Raw genomic sequence first — 22,437 nt, 5'->3', positions numbered from 1 at the left:
GGGTTTCTGCAAAGCTCCGGCTGAAATAATGCATAAAAGCGAATGCCGAGCTGTGCCATGAAAGGGATTCAAAAATCAAATCAAATTAATATTTCATCTTTTATGGCTTACGAACCTAAAAGAATTTTCTGCATCCAGGGGATAAAACCACAAAAAGCAAAAACAACTTGAAGTGATGAAATGCAAAAATCAGAGCATTTACTTCAGATTTTCCCTGGTTCTGGGAAACTGAAGGTGAAAAGCTTTAAGCAAATGACCGCAAGGGGAGGGGGCGCCTTTGCAGAGGAAATTTCACAGGAGAATAATAGTACCTTCTTAAGTTTTTCAGCTATCAAAATAAGCCTCAAACGACATTGGGATCAAGTTACTGTACTTCGCTTCCATTCATAGAGGCAAAGCCTACAGATGCGGCCCGTGCCAAGTGCAAAACCCCCTTTGGAGGCCCCTCGGGTAAGATCCATTTTCTGTCAGCAGTTTTCAGCGTCTCCTCTGTCCATTGTTGCCTGATCCAGCAGCTCTCAGAGCCTTAAGGTACAGAGTGGATTGTCACGACGCCCACTCCTAGCTGAGCTGCAAAAAACCTGACGAAGCTAGCTTTCCCCTGGGAGAAGTAAGCAGAGTTTAAAAACTCTATGCATCTGGAAAAAAACTTGAGACAAACTTCTGCACATCTGAACTATACCTGTTAGAGTGCCCTTGCTCCACAAGGGCCAGGTGGAAATTTTGCTCTTGAGAAACCATATTAATTCTGCCAAGAATTAATATGGGAGGACCAGAGAAGCCATTTCATAAATAGAGTCAAATCACTCATTGAAACACATTGTGTCTCTTTTTCTTAATTGGCAGCTTCATTAAGCTATAATTCCCATGCTATACAACTAGCCTACTTAAAGTGGACAGTTTAATGTTTTTTAGTGTATTCACAGAGATGTGCAACCATCACCAATATTTTAGAACATTTTTATCACCCCAGAAAGAAGCCCTGTACCCATTAGCTATCAGAGCCACTTCCTCCCACTCCCACCACCCCAGGTCCAGACAGCCACTACTCTACTTTCTGGCTCCATAGGTTTGCTTATTCGACATGTCATATAAATGGAAGTCATACAATATGTGTGTCTGACATCTGTCACTTACCATTTTTTCAAGGTTCATCCATACTGAAGCATGTGTTAGTTCTTCACTCCTATTTATAGCCAAATAACATCCACTGTATTTATATATCACATTTTATTAATCCATGCATCAGTTGATGGACATTTGAGTAGTTTCCATTTTTTGGCTATTTACGAATACTGTTGCTATGAACATTCATGTACAAGTTTTGTGTGAGCATATGTTATCATTTCTCTTGGATATGTGCCTAGAAATGGAATCTCTGGATCTATGTTCCTTAAATCTATGTTTAAGGAAGTGCCAAACTTTTCCAAAGTGCTGCACCATTTAACATTCCCAACGGCAGTGTGTGAGGGTTCCAATTTTCCCACACCTTCACCAACACTTATTAGCCAAGATAATATCTGATTACAGCCACCTGAGTGAGTGTTAAGTGGTATCTCACTGTGGTTGTGACTTGCATTTCCCTGATAACAAAGGAAGTTGAGCATCTTTTTATGTGCTTATTGTTGGCCATTGGTATATCTTCTTTAGAGAAATGTCTACTCAGACCTTTTGCCCATTTAATTGGCTTGTCTTTTTATTATTGAGTTGTAAGGGTTTTTTAATATGGTCTAGATACAACTATCTGAGCAGATATATGATTTGCAAATATTTTCTCCCCATTCCATGGGTTGTCTTTTTTACTTTCTTTTTTTACCATTTTTTTAATCGATCTAAGTGTCCATCGAAGTCTTTTTTACTTTCTTGATGCACAAGTTTTTAATTTTGATGAAATGCAATATATCTATTTCTTCTTTCGTTACATTGTCTAATACAAGGTCACAAAGATTTATGCTTATGTTTATTTCTAAGAGTATTATAATTTTACCTCTTATATGAAGGCCTTTGATCCATTTTGAGCTGGAGTTTTGTGTATAGTGTGAGGTAGGGGTCCAACTTCATTCTTTTGCATGTGGCTATCCAGTTGTCCCAGCACAATAGTCTTTTGTTGAAAAAACTATTCATTCCCCATTTTCACCCTTGTGAAAAATCAATTGGCCAAATAAGCTAATTTCTGGACTCTCAATTCTATTCCATTGATGTTTATGTCTGCTTGAAGCCAGTACCATACTGTCTTGAGTACTGCTATTTTTAAAGAAGTTCTGAAATTAGGAATTATGATAAATTTGGTTGTTTGTCAAGATTGTTTTGACTATGCTGAGTACATTTCCATATGAATTTTTTAAAAGCAGTTTGCCTATTTATACAAAGAAGCCAGGTGGATTTTATGGGGATTGTGTGGAATCTGTAGATTAATTTGAGTAATACTGACATCCTAATAATATAACTCTTCCAATCCATGAACATGAGATATCTGTCCATTTATTTACATTTTCTTTAATTTTTGAAAATTTATTTTTTTAATGACAAATAAAAATTGCATATATTTATCATACACAACATGTTATTTTGAAATTTGTGTACACTGTGGAATGGCTAAATTGAGCTAATTAACATATGTATTACTTCACATACTTATCTTTTTTGTAGTGAGAACACATAAAATCTACTCTTTTAGCAATTTTCAAGAATACATGGCTATTAACTTTGTTATTACATGTTATAAAATAGATGTCTTAAATTTATTACTCTTATCTAACTGAAATTTTGTATCCTTTGACCAACATTTTCTCTAATTTTTAAACATTGTTTTGTGGTTTTCAGAATATGTTTTACACTTCTGTTGTTAAACTTATTCCTAAGTATTTTGTTCTTTTGATGCTAGTATAAATGGAATTGTTTTCTTAATTTCATTTTTATAGTGTTCATTGCTAGTGTATAGAAATACAATGATTTTTGTATATTGATCTTGTATCTTGCAACTTTGTTGAACACAATAGTTAAAATAGTTTTTATAGTAGATTTCTCAGGATTTTCTGTTTACAAGATTATGTACTCTGTGAATAGAAATAGTGCCTTTCCAATCATAATGCCTTTATTTCATTTTCTCTCCTAATTATCTCCAGTGCAATGGTAAATAAAAGTAGCAAGTGCAGAAATCCTTGTCTTATTCCTTATCTTAGGGAGAAAGCATCCAATCTTTACCATGAAGTATGATGTTAGCTGTGGGTTTTCCATAGGTGCCCTTTATCACATTGTGTTTTTAATCTTCAATTACTTAAATAGTAGTTGACCTAAAATTCACTTTTGTGTTATTTACAAACATGTTGTTAAGAATAACTTTCAGAAAACTTCTAAAAGTATACAATTTTAAAAATTTATATATAATTTATCAGAAAACCTATATTGAGCATCTACTACATGCTAGGACCTATTCTAGACTCTGGAGTTACACATTGACTAAAACTGGCTAAAAGTCCTGCCCACATTGAGTTTACAATCTAATGTAGGAAACAGACAAACTAACAACTAAGCAAATTGTACCAAATGTTAGAAGGTAAAAAGTACTGCAGAGAAAAATGCTCAGCAGAGTCAGGGAAATCAAGGGTGGGGAGAGGAGATGCATTTTTAAATGGAGTTTACTAAGTCAGGTCTCACTGACAAGGGCTATTTGAGCAAAAACCTGAAGGAGGAGAGGGAATGCAGTATTCGTGGGGATTAAATGATACTCCAGTTATGCACTTTTCTCATCTATTCATTAAAGAAAGTTTACTGGGAGCCCAGGATAATAAAAATCAGAACATTTTATAACTGGAAGAAACCTCAAAGATTAATCAACCCTCCTTTATCTCTGAATGAGATAGCTTAAGCCAGAAAAAATCAGAACTTTGGCCAAGGCAGTGACAGCTGGAATGGAAATCTTAACCAGTATGCTACATACTGCACTTTTAAGCTAAAGATGTCTTTTTGTTTCAAAAGACATGCACAATTCCACCAGATAATGAAATCCACAAAATCAGTCTAACAAACACAAACATACTCTAGTAATCTCAACACCATAGACACCAATTCTTGGTCTGAGCATTGACGGAGTACAAAAAACCTACCTACTGTCTATGAGAACTTAAGTTTCAAAAATCCATTAATTAATCAAACTTATAAAAAGTAGCCATTGGGTAGAAAGCACTAGAAAGGAAGCAGATGGCGCAGTTCCTGTGTGCCTTCACAAGCGAGGCCGTCTCTAAATCTCTCAGCAAAACACCTAATAGTCTCCTTCTCTTATTGCTCACACCTTATCTGCTCTTGGTTTTGAATACTAAAATCACATATTTTCAGATAACACTTCTCTTTGAAAGACAATCATACACCTTGAAAAGCTAAAAGAATACTTAAATGCAATACATATTTTAAATTTAACAGCAGAGACACCTGTGAACCAGCAAAGGAAGAAAATACAGTGTAGCAACTGGTCGATATAACCTTCCCCTACCGAATAACCATGGGCTTCTTGCGTGGTGTGATGCTTTCTGGTTCACCAGCAACCCCAGATATTATACGAAGGGGGCTTCATCAGTATCAAAGGAAGCCCTGAATCTTTTCACACTTTCATTGTCACCAAAATGAAGGCTATGCCAGGCACGTGGCAAACAAAGTCTTTCTGTATGCAAAGCTGGAGAAGAGTAGCTGACACCTTAAATAACTGGTCTGGAACTGAAAGCAGTCATAGCAAGACGGGGAGGACAGAAAAAAGAGAAGGCAATTTAACAGGTACAGCTCAAGTGCTAGCCTGTTAAAGCAAGAAAGAACTTCGTGTTGTAGTATTTACTAACATTTTAAAAATTATTCCTACCTCATACAAAATTAATTATTTGGGTTTTTCATTTGTTTGTTTGTATATTATGGCAGAATCATAGGATTTGGAAGGGAGCAGAGATTGCTACTTATCCCCCGATGGTTACTTTCTTTTTCTCAGGGCAGGAGTAAGCAAGCTTTTCTACATAGGTCTAGCTAGTAAATATTTTGTACTTTGTGGGCCAGACGGTGTCTACTATACAACTTACCTGTGCTGTTCTAGTGTTAGTCATGGACATATGTAAACAAATGGGCATGGCTGTGTTCCAATAAAGTTTTATTTACAAAAACAGAGAGCAGGCTCGATTTGGCCCAATATCCCTATTTTGGAGTAATAGCTTGGCTTCTGGCTGCCTGGAATATGGGCTACATTTCCCAGCCTCCCTAGCAACTAGATGTGGCCACATGGTAAGTCCTGGCCAATGTGAAGTAAGCAAAAGTAGTACCTCCATGCCATTCTTCCCTGCTCCTTCCATTCTGCTGCTTGGAAAGCAGACATAATGGCTAGACTGACACTTTGGACTATGGGGACAGGAGTCCATGTTGGAGAAGATGAGTGACTACAGTCTCTATACCAGCCCTGAGCCACCGATGTCCAGAATTTTATGTGACAGAGAAATAAAAATCTATTTTGTTTAAGCCTCTGTTCCTTTGAGTCTCTGATATTCTCAAAAAATAAATAATCTTAACACAGAAACTCAGAGATCATTTACTCAACTCCCTCATGGTTTAGATGAAAAAATAAAAATGAGAACCTGAAAAGATGAATAACTTACCTTGGATCAATCACTTGATAATGCCAGAGCAAGGCCTAGACTAAGTGTTCTGATTCTAAATCCCATACTTTTTCTAAATTTATATAAGGCTAACCCTCCTGAAAACATATGTTTAAATTACAAACATTTGTTATTTTCTTTGTGTTCTTTTTTTCAACTATTTAAGCCACTTGATTTTCCTAGGAATGGGTGCTCAGCTTTATTCTGAAGGTGAAAAGAAAAATATTTTTATTTATAGAAACTTGCTTTATGATCAATACTTTCAAAAATACTATTTATTTCAGAATGGAAAGTGTTTTAGACTAATTTTCTACCTAAAGCAGCAGGAAACTCCTCCCGATTCCTTCCAAATGATCTTACATATAATATTATTGTCTTCAATCATGAGATACACCCTAAAAAATAAGTGTTGTGGTTAAAAGGTTAAATGTGTTTATGTTAGAGTGAGCTGACTTCAACTTTAACCAAAATTACGAGCAACAACCTAAAATTACAGAGAGAATAAAGAGAAATAAACCTTTCTGGATTTTTCAAAGCACAATTTACACCAGTTATTTAATTGATCAATACAACAGCTCTATGAACAGGTATTACCTGCTTATACAGATCAGGAAACAGGCTTTGGGAAAATGAAATGACAATGTAATAATCATGATAAATTTGTAGAGTACTTACACTTAATATTGTTTAATCTTATGGATTATTATTTATTCCCATTTTATGTCTGAGGAAACTAAGACACGTGAATGACATACTTTGCCCAATATCACAAAGTGAAAGAGCAAAAACAGGACACAAATCTGATTTCAAAGCCTGAGCTCTTTCAGGCCTGAGGGGAGAAATCTGCTACCAGAATCCAAATCCATCGCACCTTCTAAAACTGAAATCTAGTCTCTTAACTCCTGCTTACTGTTTCAATTAGTTACACTGTCTCCTAAAACAAACTCAAATTTTTAAGACAAAAATTATGCAATTTGGGCCAGACATAGTGCCTCATGCCTGTAATCCCAGCACTTTGGGAGGCCAAGGCAGGAAGATCACTTGAGGCCAGTAATACCAGCCTGAGCAACATAGCAAGACCCCTGTCTCTACAAAAAAAATTTAAAAATTAGCCAGGCATGATGGCATGCACCTATAGTCACAGCTATTTGGGTGGCTGAGGTGGGAGGATCATTTGACCCCAAGAATTTAAGGTGACAGTAAGCTATAATCATGCCACTGCACTCCAGCCTGGGCAACAAAGTGAGACCCTGTCTCTTAAAAAAAATTATTGACATTTGAAATTTAATCCTATCAATATATGAAAGTACAAAATAACTCAACTGAAGAACCTAGCTATTATGTTCACCATAACACAAAAAGCACAGCACAAGACCAGAACTTCGATTTCTGCTATGCTGAAGTATTTGTAAAGGTGTATTATAACATTAAAACCATTTTTCTTGTTCTACTTATAAGGCAGTTTTCATTAATAAGTTTAATGTTGTACATTATGAATGTTTGAATACAAATTAAACATATTTATGAAGTATTTCTGATAGTCAAAATTGTATTCACTTGTTCCTTATGTCCCTCAAAAGAAAAGAAGATTTGAGGTGAAAGAAAGACATTGATACTCTAAAAAACATAAACAAGATTATCAACTAATAGGAAAGCTAATGAAGAAGCACTACAAAGTCTTTTTCTTTGACATTTGAGTCCCCTAAAATGGGAGAGGTGCTCATTTGTTTACAAAAATTTCAGTATGTTTTTTAGAAACAGCGGTATATACCAAGTGACTAAAAAGGTATTGCAATATATATCTATTCAATTTTTGCATTTGATGTATAAATATCCATTCACTTCTTTGCATTTTCAAAAGGGTTTGGTATTTATATGGTATGTATCTCAAACAAATTTAAAGCAGATGTTACTAAATAATATTGAACTACTCTACACAAAAGGAGTATATACAAATTGTCCATTGCATAGGTAGTAAGAGAAGTGTGCACCTAAAATGTTTCTAAATATCCCCTTTAGTCAAAAAACCACCATAAATTATATTCATCTTTATTACAAATAGAGACATGAGAAGAATTACAGTACAATGACTTGAAAAAATTAACTTAGCCTGAAATCTAATCAATCTAACAGTAACATATCCAAATAACCCCAAGTTTTTTCTTTCCAGTCAAGGGAAAGATGCCATAACAGGAAGTTGAGCCCAGCAGCAAAGCAAATTTGCCACGGTCCATCATGAGAGATTCAGGTTACCAAAGGACATTACTTCAACTTCTAACAATGTCCAAGCACATGTTTTACTATTTAGGTAAAAGAGCAAGGTATTTCCTGCCTTTGCGGTCATAACCCTATCTAGGCCATACTTAACAGCCAAGATATTCACTAGCTCTGGACGTGATTTTTATGAGTCAACAGAAAGCATCTCTGAGGAAATGAGAGCTGATGGAATGAGCTGGGAGTCAGAACGGCTTGTATGCCACAGCTTGTGAGGCCACGAATGCTAGAGTTAGCACCTACACTGTTATTTATTCATCTGTACACCAGGGATGATATTATACTCCATGTCCTACTTTCCCCTTCCCTCATCTCTTTCAATAATAATCCTGATTCCCCTGTCTTTTTATGGAGAATGGAATATTTGATGAATAGGGAGGGAAGCCAGGGCCATTCTCATTAATAATTAATATATGTGTTAATTCTTTATACTTAATAAGTCATTTTTAAGCTTTTTAAAACTTCAGCAGCCTTGTAAAATGGATAAGATTGTACCATTTCACAGCCAGTGAAACTGAGGCCAGAGAAATTATTTAACTCACCCAAGGTTACACAGCTAGTAAGTGGCAGAGGCAGCTCTTCCACCCAGACCTTCTGACTCCAAAACCCATAACCTTTTGCTTACAGTACATTGGCTCACTGCAAAGCAGGTAGGGTCACCCCACTTTAGCAGGGTATGGGCCTGCTACAATAGGATCATGCCCAGTAAGAAGTTCCTGGGTTCTCAAAAGTAGAAATTTAACCATCAAGCTACCTTACTCCTGTATAGTGCCCTGTAGTCCTCTCCCTAAAAAGCAAATAGTATAGCAATTCAACCTCTCAGTTCCATCTCATGTGCCAAAGGAGAAAAAGAACATATATATGTGTGTGTGTGAATATTATACATGAAATTTAAACTGCCAAGAAAAGGTGTTACATATACCCAAAATAAAGTGGTAAGACATTGATTAACTGAATGCCTAGAAAATGAGATTGCTCACTAAAATCAGAGGATTTTGTGGGGCTGGGGGGGGAATCGCAGGCTGTTGGTTGGCTAACTTTTGGTAAACGGTTGTCTAATTCAAGCCCTCATTTTAGAGATGCAGCTCCTGAGAGTCATAAAAGTAAATACTTTCCTTCATATCTTCATCGAATCTACTGGGCATACCCTGGTTGCTGATTTAACCAAGGACACAACACACTTAGCAGCAGAAATGCGCCTACCTCTGCTCCTGACACTTCATTCTCTCCCCTGGGTTTTCAGTCCTTTTGAAAAGCTCCCTCATCTTTCTCAACCCAACTTTTATTCGCAAGTCAATCTTGCTGTGTGAACAAAATATAAAATTTTTGATGACTAAGACTTCCAAGGGGCCTCTGGGCCATTCTGAACATCAAGACAATCCTGGTGCTCTGAACGTGGATGGGGAGACCCGCAGAACACTGGGCTTTGTGTCCTCTGAGCCCGAACATCCCTCGCAAGTAGGCAGTGTTTGTTTTTGCATTTCTGTGTGCGTGTGTGTCCGCACGCACATGTGCTTGGGAAACAAACCCCAAACATAAGGACTGTGCTACAAATTATCAAAGATGAGTGAAACAAAAACATTTCAGCTGAGGGATTTGGGCAACTGACATTTTACTGCACTGTGCTCAAATACATGAAGAAATTAAGACACTTAAAAATTTTTCCCCCTAAGAGTTGTGAAAGGTAGCCATATTTGAAATGGAAAAATAAATAAATCATAGATATGAAAATTTAACCCTGGCTTCACACTGATTCGGCTGAAATCCATTTCACATATACCATGCTACACTTTTAAAGCAATTGCCCTTTTATCATTTATATTGCATTTCTGATCCTCCTTCAGTTCAGATGAGATAATCTAATCCTCAGCCTTTCGCTTTAGTATAATATCAAGTCTCTCACCTTCTCTTCTATTTTCCTACCTCCTATTAGCCACACTTTTTCTCTCTTACCGTTAAAATCCATTCCTTCCAGATAATCTTTCCCACGAATGTTTCGACACATCCTAAATCCTAGCTGCACTCTTCTGCCTCAGATTCTTTTTCCTGGAATATCTCATAGAGTGAGTAATACAGTTATTACTAATAGCTACTTTCCAGGCATGGTGCTAAGCCCACCATGTACATTCTCTCATTTAATCCTCAGAACCTTTGATACTCATAGAGGTTGTCTAGGGTCACAGATGGCCTACAGGATCACCAGAACTGTAAGGTCTTTGAGGGCAGGATCCCTCACAAATTGCTTCCTTAGCACCATGCACAACACCAGGCCCATAGCTGAAGCTTTACAAATATTTGTGCACGGATGGGTAGGGAGGTGGGTGAGTGGCTGGATGGATAGATGGATGGATGGATAAAGGGATAGATAAAGAGGCAGAGCAAGAATCTCAACAAATCTGTCTGCCTCCAAAACTGATCCCCTTAACTACTATGCTGTATGTCTCACCTAATACATAAAAAGTTGGAGGAGAAAGCATTAGCACAATAAAAATTCTAAAATGTAAGCAGCTCCTCTAAGGACCAGTTCAATCTATGTAATGCGGCCCTGTATTGTGGATCGCTAGGTGCATGGCTTGCAGAAACTGCTGTCTACACCTCGCTTTCATCAGCTCTGCACTGCAGAGGGTAGGGTTCCTCTGCAGTGTTGCTGTGTGGACTGCAGATGGAGCACAGAAGGCTCCGCCCCGGCACCATGCCCGGCTCAGAGTGGGAGCACAACAAAGGTGTCCTGTTTTGACCATCGTGGCACGGGCTTGTATTGAAGGAAGGATGCCAGTTTGATTTGGATTCCCAAAACCTACATAGATTTTTAAAAGCGTGTTCACAGAGATTCACCCTTTTGATCTTTATAACAATCTGAAGGTAAACACTAAACCTTGTGGGAGGAGACAGATGAGGACCGAGTATTAGAGGACAAATACACTCATGGCCTCTCAGCCTCCTTCCCCTTTCTGGAATCATCTTCTCTGCCAGGGCAAAGAAGGCAAATTGAACTGGTCAATTAAATATAATAGTTAAAAGAAACGAGTAAATTAAACAAATGGGTTACTTAGTATGAAATGACTTATAGGTATCACTATGTGTGTCATTATAGCAAAAGAATGGAAACAACTGAATGTCCATAAATAGGGCACTGAACAGACTGACCCTTCCACACAATAGATACCGTGTGGCTGTAAAAAGAAATGGAGCAAGGGCTCTACACTGCCATGGTGCAGAATAAGGCGTACCGTATGCCCTCCTTGGATAAGGGGAAAAATAAAACACTAATGTGCAATACCGATGTATATATTACATACATTGCATATACAGTACACATATTTACTTACATACCCAAAAAGAAACGAAAGAAGGATAAACTAATAAAAATAGCTTCCTGTAGAGGGGAGGGAGAGAATTGGAGGAAACCGGGATGGAAGCAAGGCCTCTCTGAATATACTTTGTTTCCTGTTTTGACTTTCAAACCATATAAAGAGTCTACATAATTTAAAATACACATTTTACTTAAAATATAAAAATAAAGTAATCCCTAAAACTAAAAACTGAAAACAAATTAAAACAAACTTCACAGCATATCTGACATAACCAAACATGAAGAATTATTTCAAATAACGTTAGGACAGTGTTTTGCACATGCACAGTAAGAGACGGCTTTAGGACAAAAGAACCACAAAGAAGCCTAAAGCTGCTTTTAGCATCTCATGGTTCATAATAGTACTGAGAGTTGATTTCAAACTTTTATACACACACACACAGATACAATAATTATGTTAAAGTCATTCAAAAAAACATTTCTAGCATTAGAAAAAAGAGATTACAATACAATGTCAAAGAAGGTAAGTGGTAACTGGTAATCTTAAATTTGAAGTGCAAATACTAGTATAAACTCCTGATCTTTTTCTCTTTTTATTAAAAGAAGGCCCAGAAACAATGACAATATTGTAGCAATAAGCACCCTTGCTGTCCAGATGATGGTCTCCAAGTACCATTTTTTTTTTAAAAGGAACCAAGACTCCTTGGAGAAGTATGACTGACCCCAGGTCTAGAGCAGGAAATATGTGAGATAAGTCCTATTTGGTCATGCCAGAAACCACAAAGACTGCTGAGGTGGTGCCACAGGAGATAGGTGCTAACTTTATGGGTTCCCAATGGCCAAAGATTGGGCAACTGAAGCATCAAAGGGAAAAATGACTGCAATGGATTCAAGCACATCAAACATACAAATAAGCATTCATAATACTTTTTAAAAACTTATTGGTCACTATACAAATTTCCTGGAATATAAAATTTGAACACCAGTAAATAAAGAAATTTATTTATAAGAAATAACGGTCATTTGATAAATTGATTTGGAGCAATTCAAAGAGAAAGATTCGTAATGTACCAAAAGCATGAACATCCCTCCCCAGCACCTCCTGGCTGTCTCCTGCCCCTAAAGGTTTCTGCTACTGTACTCTTATGATTAAGACTAAAATAGTCCCTTCTTACAATTTTATTTGAATGGGCTACTTCTCTTAGCAGGCAGGTTATAACATAATGCCTTCAAATTACTACTCTAAATTAGACCAATATAATTTGTTTTAATTCAGAAAACCTAATAAGATTTTCTAAAGGAGATTTAAATTTAACAGTCTCATAACAGAAAAAGGAGAGAACTGATTTTTATTGAACATCTACTATATGCCAAATGCTTTAAGATCTAATTATCTCATTTAATCTTTTGCAATGGACCTGGGAAATGATGACTCACAGTTTACAAATGAGAAACTAAAACTCCAAGTGGGTGAGTGACTTGGCTCAAAGCACACATCTCGCTAAGCTATCGATCTGGGATTCACTGACAGGTCCCTCTACTCCATCAGCATGCCCACAGCAAAGAAAAACAGATAATGTTGATACTGGTCATGCCCGGAGTTTGTGGGGATGCAGCATTACTACAAATACCAAAGTGATGAATCAGTTAATAACTAGTCCCCTTTTAAGAAAATAATATAACTCTATGGGGAATGTGAGAATAAATGTTCATTTGGTGCCTGTGGCCTTGGGCAAATTACTTAATCTAAGATTTTAGAGAAGGAAGAAGCTAGAGTTCATTTCAGTCCAAGTTATTGTTTTCTAGATTAGAAAACAGATGGGGAGAGAAAAACTGAGAAGTCTAAAGTCACATAGTGTGTTGGTAGCAAGAGGGCAAAGACACTGCCCACCTTATGTATTACTGTAGCCCTGGGGAAGTCCAGGAGGGGAAACACCAATAGGCCTGGCATTAGCCAGCTATGTTGCTGAATCAAGAAAGTGCATCTCCAGGGCACTGACTCCTAGTCAAGGCATGAAACGTGTTGGCAAACAGTGTTGCTTTCTAACCACGGGTCTGAGGCGGTTAGGCATGGTTGTAACAGCAGTCAGCATTGTTTATTGATAAAAACAAGCATGATGGACTGGGAGTGGGGTAGGTGAAAAAATAAAATAAAATAAAAAAACAAGCATGATGATTTGTAACTGTTCTCACTACGACCCCAGGAGAGCTCTGCTGTTGAGCTGGTTACACAGCAGGAACCTATGTGACCAGTGAAATATAGAAAACATTTAAAATATAAAAGACTCCAGCCAAGAGGCCATTTTGGACTCCATGATTCCTGGGTGCTCCAAGCACATGTCCATGATGCCTGATTTAAGAGAGGAAGTGAGTCCTGCCACACCCTTCTGAGGGGACAATTGAAACCTGACTCTTGCCATGAGATGTCCTGCGGCTGCAAAATACATCTTTGCTTTAATGCTTCTGCTACACAGTATCCTTTCCTGCAACAAATGCTGATGTGTCAATATTGCCATTTTGGGTCCTCTGAGTCTTAAAGAGATTGCCAAAAAGTCATGGAGCCCTGTTTAACTGCCATCCTTAGTGCACTGGCTAAGAACCTGGCACACTGTAGGCACTCAACATTTCTTTTTTTTTTTTTTTTTTTGAGACAGAGTGTCACTTTGTTGCCCGGGCTAGAGTGAGTGCCGTGGCGTCAGCCTAGCTCACAGCAACCTCAAACTCCTGGGCTTAAGCGATCCTACTGCCTCAGCCTCCCGAGTAGCTGGGACTACAGGCATGTGCCACCATGCCCAGCTAATTTTTTCTATACATATTTTTAGTTGTCCAGATAGTTTATTTCTATTTTTAGTAGAGACGGGGTCTCGCTCAGGCTGGTCTCGAACTCCTGACCTCGAGCGATCCACCCGCCTCGGCCTCCCAGAGTGCTAGGATTACAGGCGTGAGCTACCGCGCCCGGCCAACATTTCTTAAATTAGTTGATTAATGAAACAATAAAGAGAATCTGAGTGCCTTAACTTATTGTCCACTATAACTTCTTACAAATGTTCTCATTAGCATTGAAGAAAAACAAATGTAATTCAGCATGATAAATATCTCTCTGCCTAAAAGACCAAGAGACTGTGATTGTCACTTGTAGTTCCTAATATCCTGAACTTATCTCAAGATTGACTGAAATTATATATTATAAGTGAGAAGACACTAACAGCTGCTACAGAATGTTGGTTTGCAAGAACCTTCCTCTTCTCCCTCAGAGCACACCGTGTTTGAGTGTGGTGTCAACACAGGTCTCAGGGTCAGATGTCGTCACCTGACCTTGGAAATAGCCAGCGATGCTAAAGCACATCCATACCTAAGATACTGTATTTGTAATAATATTTAAAAGCTTAATTTCAGCTGGGCATGGTGGCACACACCTGTAGTCCCAGCTACTTGGGAGGCTGAGGCAGGAGGATCACTTGAGCCCAGGAGTTTGAGGCTGCAGTGAGCTATGATCGTGCCAGTGCACCCAGCCTGGGCAATAGAGTGAGACTCTGTCTCTAAAAAATAAATAAATAAATAATTTTTTTTTTAAAAATGAAAGCTTAATTTCAATGTTAAAAAGAAGATCTATGTGTACATTTATAAAACTAGTATAAAAATGGACTTTAAAAACCACTCTTACAAAATTACAAAACACACATAGAAGAGCTGTTTATGCCTTCAGAAGAATGAAACAAATCAAAGCACATCCATATCTCTCTCACATCTAAACATGCAGTGACTCCCAAAGGCTGCAAGGTGAGTTCAGTGACACTGCTTGAATCTCACCATCCAAACCCCAAATCAGTGGCTGAAGACAGATGGTAAATAAATGGTAACTTAACAATAAAAATTACAGTAATTTTTTTTTAAATTATATTCCAATCCAATCCCCTTACCACAGAAATAAGTACCTTGATTATTCTACAGTGAAAAACAAATCAGAACTTTCCAAGACTACTTCCCTTGTAAAGACAAACTAACGTCTAACTCTTTATAATTCTACACACCAAAGGGTAGGTCCCCCAGCAAAGGTGATGCTGAAAGATCAAAGTGCTCTGAAAATGAGTGTTGTTATTCATAGCTCAGTGCCAAAGGCTGCTGTACAGTGGGAGGCAATAGAATCTTAAAACTATCAGAATGTTGTTTCTTTAGAAATAGTGAAAAAATTGAATGGAAATGATGATAATAGCATATTCGTATTATAATATTTCAATAAAAATCACACATTGATATTTATATACTCCAAGGAGTACAAGAGCCTAGCATCCTGGCTCTACCACTTACTATTTGCCTTTAAGCAAGTTACTTAAACCTCTCTAGACCTTTGTTTCCTCATGTGGAAAATGGCATAATTAATATTAATAATACCTACTGCGTAGGCATTTGTTACATGCATTAAACGATGTTATACATATGAAAATGCTTAGACAGGGTCTTGCACTTAATAAACATCAATGTCAGGAGTTGTTTTACTACCATCATTATTATAGAGATCTCATTCTCAGTAATGCCCAAACTGCACAACTTCAAATGTAAGGTGCTATCGTCATAAAAATTATTAATTTTCTTTCCCATAATATGATTAGGTTATATTTTCCCATTTATATTATAAATAAGCTCTGAAGTTAAATAAGCTTCAAAACAAATCACCATTCACTAGTTCCTTTGATCCTTACAACAACACTGACTCAGACACGTGGGGAGAGATTATCCTCATCTTACAGATAAACTTCCGGTTTTAGCTGAGGTTTAGCGAGGTAAGTGACTTGCCCAGTCACGTAGCTAGTAACCGGCAATGGCTGGATTCAAGGGCACCCTGGCTAACTTCTCATGCAGGTCTCTTCCCATCATTACAGACTTTTCCAAAATACCAACTTCATAATATTTAATTAGTTCCAAGAAATAAATGTGACCCCACGTGGTTGGCAGAAAGACCATGAACAGGAAGAGTGTACTGTGATAGTGACCCCTGTTGGGTAGAAACACACTACACACAGGAGGAGTGAAGTGGGGTCCACTGTGGTGTTTCGATGACACCCTCATCAAACACGGTTGCCACCACCTCCCACCAGGGCACAGGTGTCCCACGTGATCACAGGGACAAGTGGTGCTGAAGTAACTGAAGCAGATTTCCCACCCCAGAAAGCACTCTGCCCTCACACTCTCTCTCTCTCTCTCTCTCTCACACACACACACACACACACACAGCCTACTTGCCTTTAGAGCTCTCTGTTTCTGACCTAGGGATAAACTGCTTTTTTTTTTCTTTGCCAGAGTAAGCCTTACCCTCCCCTGCTGCTTTGCCTTTGCTCGAGCTGTTCCTTCACAGGGAATAAACCCCTTCCTCCAAACTCCAAATGGCAGATTCTACTTTCCCTTAAAAACCTGGTTAAAAGCCATTTCCTCCATGAAATGCAACTCAAACACATCATCCCACCAGACAAAATAATCTCTGCAACTCAAATCTTCTATTAATTTATTTAGACAGCCTTTTCTATCATATTTCATAAACTTTCTCCTCTCAGATCGACAAGCAAGTTAAGGCTCTGGTCTGAGTCTTTAGATTTCCTCAGCCATGCACAAGGCACAGTGCCTCGCGTAGAGCTGGTGTGCGACGGTGACATGAATGAGCAAGCGATCGAAGCCTGGTCCTTCGAGACGTGACCAGCACTTCATCTTTACCATATAACACAGCACAAGCAAATTGCTGTGGAGGCTCAAGGTATTTATCCAAACAGTTTTTTAAAATGAAAAGAGAACTTGAACTCAATGAGAAATTAAAACTATTTTTAAATCTTTTTCAGATAAATTTCTCAATTCTCCATTTCATTCTACATGTATAAAAAAGGATTCAGGGAACAAAAGACTTAAATAAGTCCTTTAAAAAAATCTATGCTCATGAGTGGATTAATAAAATGTGGTATATGTATACCATGGAGTACTACTCAGCTATAAGAAACAATGGTGATACAGCACCTCTTGTTTTTTCCTGGATAGAGCTGGAACCCATTCTACTAAGTGAAGTATCCCAAGAATGGAAAAATAAGCACCACATGTACTCACCATCAAATTGGTTTCACTGATCATCACCTAAGAGCACATTTAGGAATAACATTAATCGGGTGTCAGGCAGCTGTGCGGCAGGGGGTGGGGGGGAGCGGGGAGGATGGATGTATACATACATAATGAGTGCCATGCGCATCGTCTAGGGGATGGACATGCTTAAAGCTCTGATTCGGGGGTCAGGGGGCAAGGGCAATATACGTAACCAAAACTTTTGTACCCCTATTATATGCTGAAATTAAAAAAAAAATCTACGCTCAGAGAGTAAGAAGGATTCGACTGATAAAAATTCAAAAAAACCAAGAAGTTTTAAAAAGAATTATCATCCCTGTTTAATCTTACTATAATATAACAGGCCACCCTCTACTCTTAGTCGACCTGACTATCTCTTGACTATTATTATTTGTTGTCTATCTGTAACGAAAAGAAAAAGTATGTGAGCCTGAACTAGAAAGCCGTTTATCAGAACACAGTAGACTATCAAACATAGTATAAATTGCACTGGCAATGGTTCAAAAACACCCAAAAAACTGCTAATGACAAAACCAGAAGGGAATTGGCACTCTGTGATACTGCTTCTTTAATTCTGACATTAGAGCATGAGATGAACAGACTCTTTGAGTTAGCTTTATTCAATCCTGCACTCCCCTGGCCATTTGGTCTGCTGCCTGGACCACAACACTCCGGAACTTTGCAGCCAAGCATCCCTAGGTCCACCTGAACTTTTTACTCCATTTTTCCACAAGGAGTTGTCTACCTAGCCTCTGCCTCTACTGGTAATTAAGAGGTGGCTTTGGTCAATATGCATTCGGGGCACATCAATTCCTACCCAGCACAGCACTGTGCCACTGCCCAAGTAACCCTGGGTGTCAAAGTGGCTCATATAGAAGGAAATGGGATGATCTAGACAGCTCTGCTCCCTAGTCTGGCTGGAAAAGGGGCACGTGAGATGGCTTCCCCATGTGTGTCCTGGAGAACACCACTCATGCGGATGGCATCACTAAAAAAATTGAGTTGTATGGTCAAATAAATCTGGGAAAGACTACAGTCTGAATCTTCCTCTGGGAGTTTCATAATGCATACTGGTACATGAAGAGTGATGAAAAGTCCTCCAATAAAAAACTCTGTAATACTTTGTTTAACTCAGCAAGTCCCACATTTATTTTACTATGAAACTTCTATCCAGTGACACCTTTTAGTGTTGAAACTTAGTTTGGGAAATGCTTGAGACCCCTCTACAATTTACAGCTATGTGGCTTTGAATCTAGCCACAAGACAACTCTTGGTTTCCCTGTCTAAGAATCATTGCTCAACAAAGGGTTAGTGGAAGAGTTAAACTAGAAATGGAGGGTTTAGATTTTCTGACAACCAAACCATAAAATAATCTGGAAACTTTACCTTAACATAGGAAAACTTATATTTCTGAAACCAAGATAGAGGAAAACATATTTTTAGGTCATAATTACAATGGTCCACAGCAGTATATTCTTTATAAAAATATTTACAATCCTGGACCCACAACCCAATTTTATATGTTTTTACATGTGCAAGGTGAAGCAGAGAACAAAGTGATTACCCAAATATTTCAAATCTACTTCTCTTTCTTCCCTGTTCTTTTTCAGAAAATTGAAGTTTACTGGGTTTGAATGTGGAATTGGAGAAGGTGGGAGCCTAAATCACCTGAAAAGTTACCATCATCCTACACTGTTTAAATATATTTTATTAATAAATTGAGCCTTTAGGAAGATTCAGTCATTTAGCCATCTTTGATATCACTAAGAAAATACCTAGGATATTCCGTGATATACTGAAAATTCCTCCAATATCTGAGAATTAATGTTTGCACATTTCTACATACCCAATTTACTATGAAAGAGGATTGGAATACTAAGTACTATGGATACATGTATCAAATCTCATAAACATCAGTTTGCCCAGAAAAACATCTAAAATAAAATTCATGAATTTCCTTTTTAACTTCACTCATCTCCAATAATTCAATTAAAATCTGTTCACATTTATGAAGGGGAAATCCTGATACCATGGAACTGATCTGTAATTCAGATTATCAATTTTTTTTAACTTAACACTTTAAGACTCATACCCAAGCCAACCCATAAAACATCTATTCAGATTTAAGTTTGGATGTCATCGCCTATTTCATTTTTTTGATTAAGAATGATAAAACATAAATATGCAAAATTCTTTCTTTCCAAAACACAGTAAATATGGCACACGGTAATACAATCTAAATCAAGGAGAACACATTCCAGGATTTCCTCTTCCTAAAATCTGGGGGGAACGGTAGCCGTTAATGAACTTGTTTAACACTTTGATGTTAGATTGAACTTTCTCTTCACCCATTCCATTTCATGGTCAAAATGGTCATGTTTGCAAGAAGCCCTAACGGCAGTGCCTTACCAGTGTAGATGCTGGCATTGGAAGCTGGGATACCAAACTGTGACTCGATGAACTTGGGAATGAAGGTAATGAAAGCAGTTACAATGGCACTCTCAGCTGTGTATGACAAACTCACAAAAAGGAATGTCATGTTGCTTAAGATCCTGACAGCTGCTCTTGGTAGGTCTACAAAATGACAAAAATGACAAATGAATGTTATAAACAATGGATGGAAAACAAAATAAAACTGAATTGTTTTTGAAATGAACTGGAAATAGCCATTCAGCAATATTTGCCACAAGAAAATAAAAATAGAAAGATCCGATGACGATTAGGAACTGTCCCATTTATTAAATAGATTTTGTTTTGGTTTGATCTTTTAATTTCAACCAGAATAAGAAAATTAAGTACAGTATCTAAAAACATACCTGTATGCAAATATCCTTATAAGCAGTACCCTACTGATGACTCCTATTTCAAAAATTGTTTAAATTATTTGCATTTTTTCATTGATTAAAACAACGTTATTCTCTGTTAAGACCTCAAAGTATACTAAATGTGGAAAGTACCTGCAATACAGTCCTACATTACAATTTTTACTTCACTCAACTACCATTTCCCTGAGAAAAACACTCTGAGTTGACATCTCCGTAGGCCTGCGTTGCAGATGCCCACAACAGAGGAACAGGTACATGATGTTGCACATCCGACCCTCCAGCCTCATTATGAAGCAGGAAATAATCACAGCTAATAATGCTAAAAGGCCATCATGTCAGACACTCCAATGCACTTTGAATGAGGCACAAAGAGTCGTGATCTCCAAAGAGGACAGAGATCCCAGGGGAGGGGGCTTAGCACCTGCTGGGCTACCCCTCAAGGAAGGAAGAAAGAAAAGTCTCATCTTTGAGCCTAGTCATTTATATCACAGAACTTGCCATATATATGCTTCAAGATACATGTGCAAGTATTTTCATTGCAGCACTGTTTATAATAGCAAACATTTAGGGGGAAAATTTAAATGTGCCTCAATGAGAAATGTTTAAACAAATAAATGCTTAAATAAATTATGGCACAGCCATAACATGGAACATTATGCAATAGTTAAAAATGAAATAGAGCCGTATATACTGGCATAAAAGAACTCCAAGACATATTAAAGCAAGCTGCAAAAATATACATGCATGGGTAAGTAATCATGTTTAAGTAAAAATAAAACAAACTTAAACAATGTATTTATATATGGTCAAATGTACACTTCTCAATATATAACAGGAAACTATTAAGAGTTTAAGTTCTGTGAATGGGACTAAGATTGGGAAAAAGAGAAATAAAAGGAGATTCTTGTACATATACTTTTGTATTTTTTGCTTGTTTATAATGTGAATTAATATACATTTTATAATCTTTACATATCTTCATGGAAAAGGCAAGCTGCACTATTTATTTTTTTTGCTGCACTATTGTTGACAATATAGTCATCTGAGAGAATAGTTATCTCTTTATGCTCCAGCATAATAAAGACATTTCATTAAAATTAAACAAAAAAATTTTTAAAGCTATAATTCATAGCCTCCTATTCACCAGAATTTAAAACTTAGAATGTCAAGACTATTCACTATCATCATTTCAAAATTTAAATTTAATTTAATTTTTTAAGTTTAAATTAACATTTAAAAGAAAAATTAAGATGCATGATTTACTTTTTAACATGGATAAACACACCACAGGAAAACATAATCAAAGTACTTCATAAAATTATCCTATATTCTCTTGTAAACACTGTAAATTAAAATGCCATATTTAAAATTTTAAAATTAGAAAGTTAAGATTACTTATCGACATTTAAGGATTCAAATTAAGCTTAACAGTATATTAAAAGCCAAATGTGTTGACTCTAAAACATCCGGAGAAAATATAAAATAAATTTTTAATATAATAAGGTAGTATATGTATCACATGAATATTTTAAGAGATACTAGTTATATCAAACAGGTTTTTCTTCTATACCCATTTGGTAGGATAAAATAGTCTTCTAATTTTAAGGTTAACTAAAAATACACATCATGGTTCTCTCTCCTTTTATTTAAAAAAAAAGTCTGCTGTTATTTAAGAAGAATTACCAAAAGTTCAGACTTTCAGCAACTCTGTTAGCTTTCTTCTTTCTTCCACCTTTACCCTTCCCCTTTACTGGGGCTGAGCTTTCACCCTACATGTCCTGTGGGAATGGGGCGTAGAGGGCAGAGTATCCAGGGTTCTACCTTTGGTTAGCGGGGCTGGTGCTTTTTTTTACGTGAAGGCGGACTTAGCTAAAAAATAAATACATTGAGAATAATGAGAATCCATTTTCTAACTGCCAAAGAAGAGAGTTACAAATATGGAAAGGGAAACAGTTAGATATCAGATTGGTACTGGAGATATTAGTATAAATTCATGGTTTAGATAGATAGATTAGATGACGACAGACTGTGAGTGTATACATGTATACATGTATGTTCTAACTCTGTCTGCTAGCAGGGCTTAGAAGTAATGACAGCCCAGTAGGAATAAGCCCACCTAGCACCCAATTCTTGGTTTCTAAAAGCCATTTTCCACTAAAAGGAACCAGAACTCCTTGGAAAAATGTCTACTTTCAGAGCTGAGGCAGAGAAAATACAAGATAAGCCTGGAAAATCTTGTTGAAGAAGAAAGCAAAGACGCGCTCTTAGAATGATGAAGACATGTCAGAAGGACACAGAA

At 37.2% G+C, this 22,437-nt stretch overlaps 1 protein-coding gene across 2 annotated transcripts in view; it reads right to left on the bottom strand.

Moving 5' to 3' along the window:
- The window catches only part of SLCO5A1 (solute carrier organic anion transporter family member 5A1), a 139,038-nt gene that overhangs the window by 37,151 nt on the left and 79,450 nt on the right, over positions 1-22,437 (bottom strand). For both annotated transcript variants that reach the window (XM_045560970.1, XM_045560971.1), the window contains exon 5: positions 19,723-19,887. In XM_045560970.1, coding sequence (XP_045416926.1) covers positions 19,723-19,887 — 165 coding nt within the window. The remainder of the gene's footprint in view (positions 1-19,722; positions 19,888-22,437) is intronic.

The sequence above is a fragment of the Lemur catta genome, chromosome 9 (assembly GCF_020740605.2).
Source record: "Lemur catta isolate mLemCat1 chromosome 9, mLemCat1.pri, whole genome shotgun sequence".
In the NCBI taxonomy this organism is placed as follows: Eukaryota; Metazoa; Chordata; class Mammalia; order Primates; family Lemuridae; genus Lemur; species Lemur catta.
This window is presented reverse-complemented; position numbering and strand designations above follow the sequence as displayed.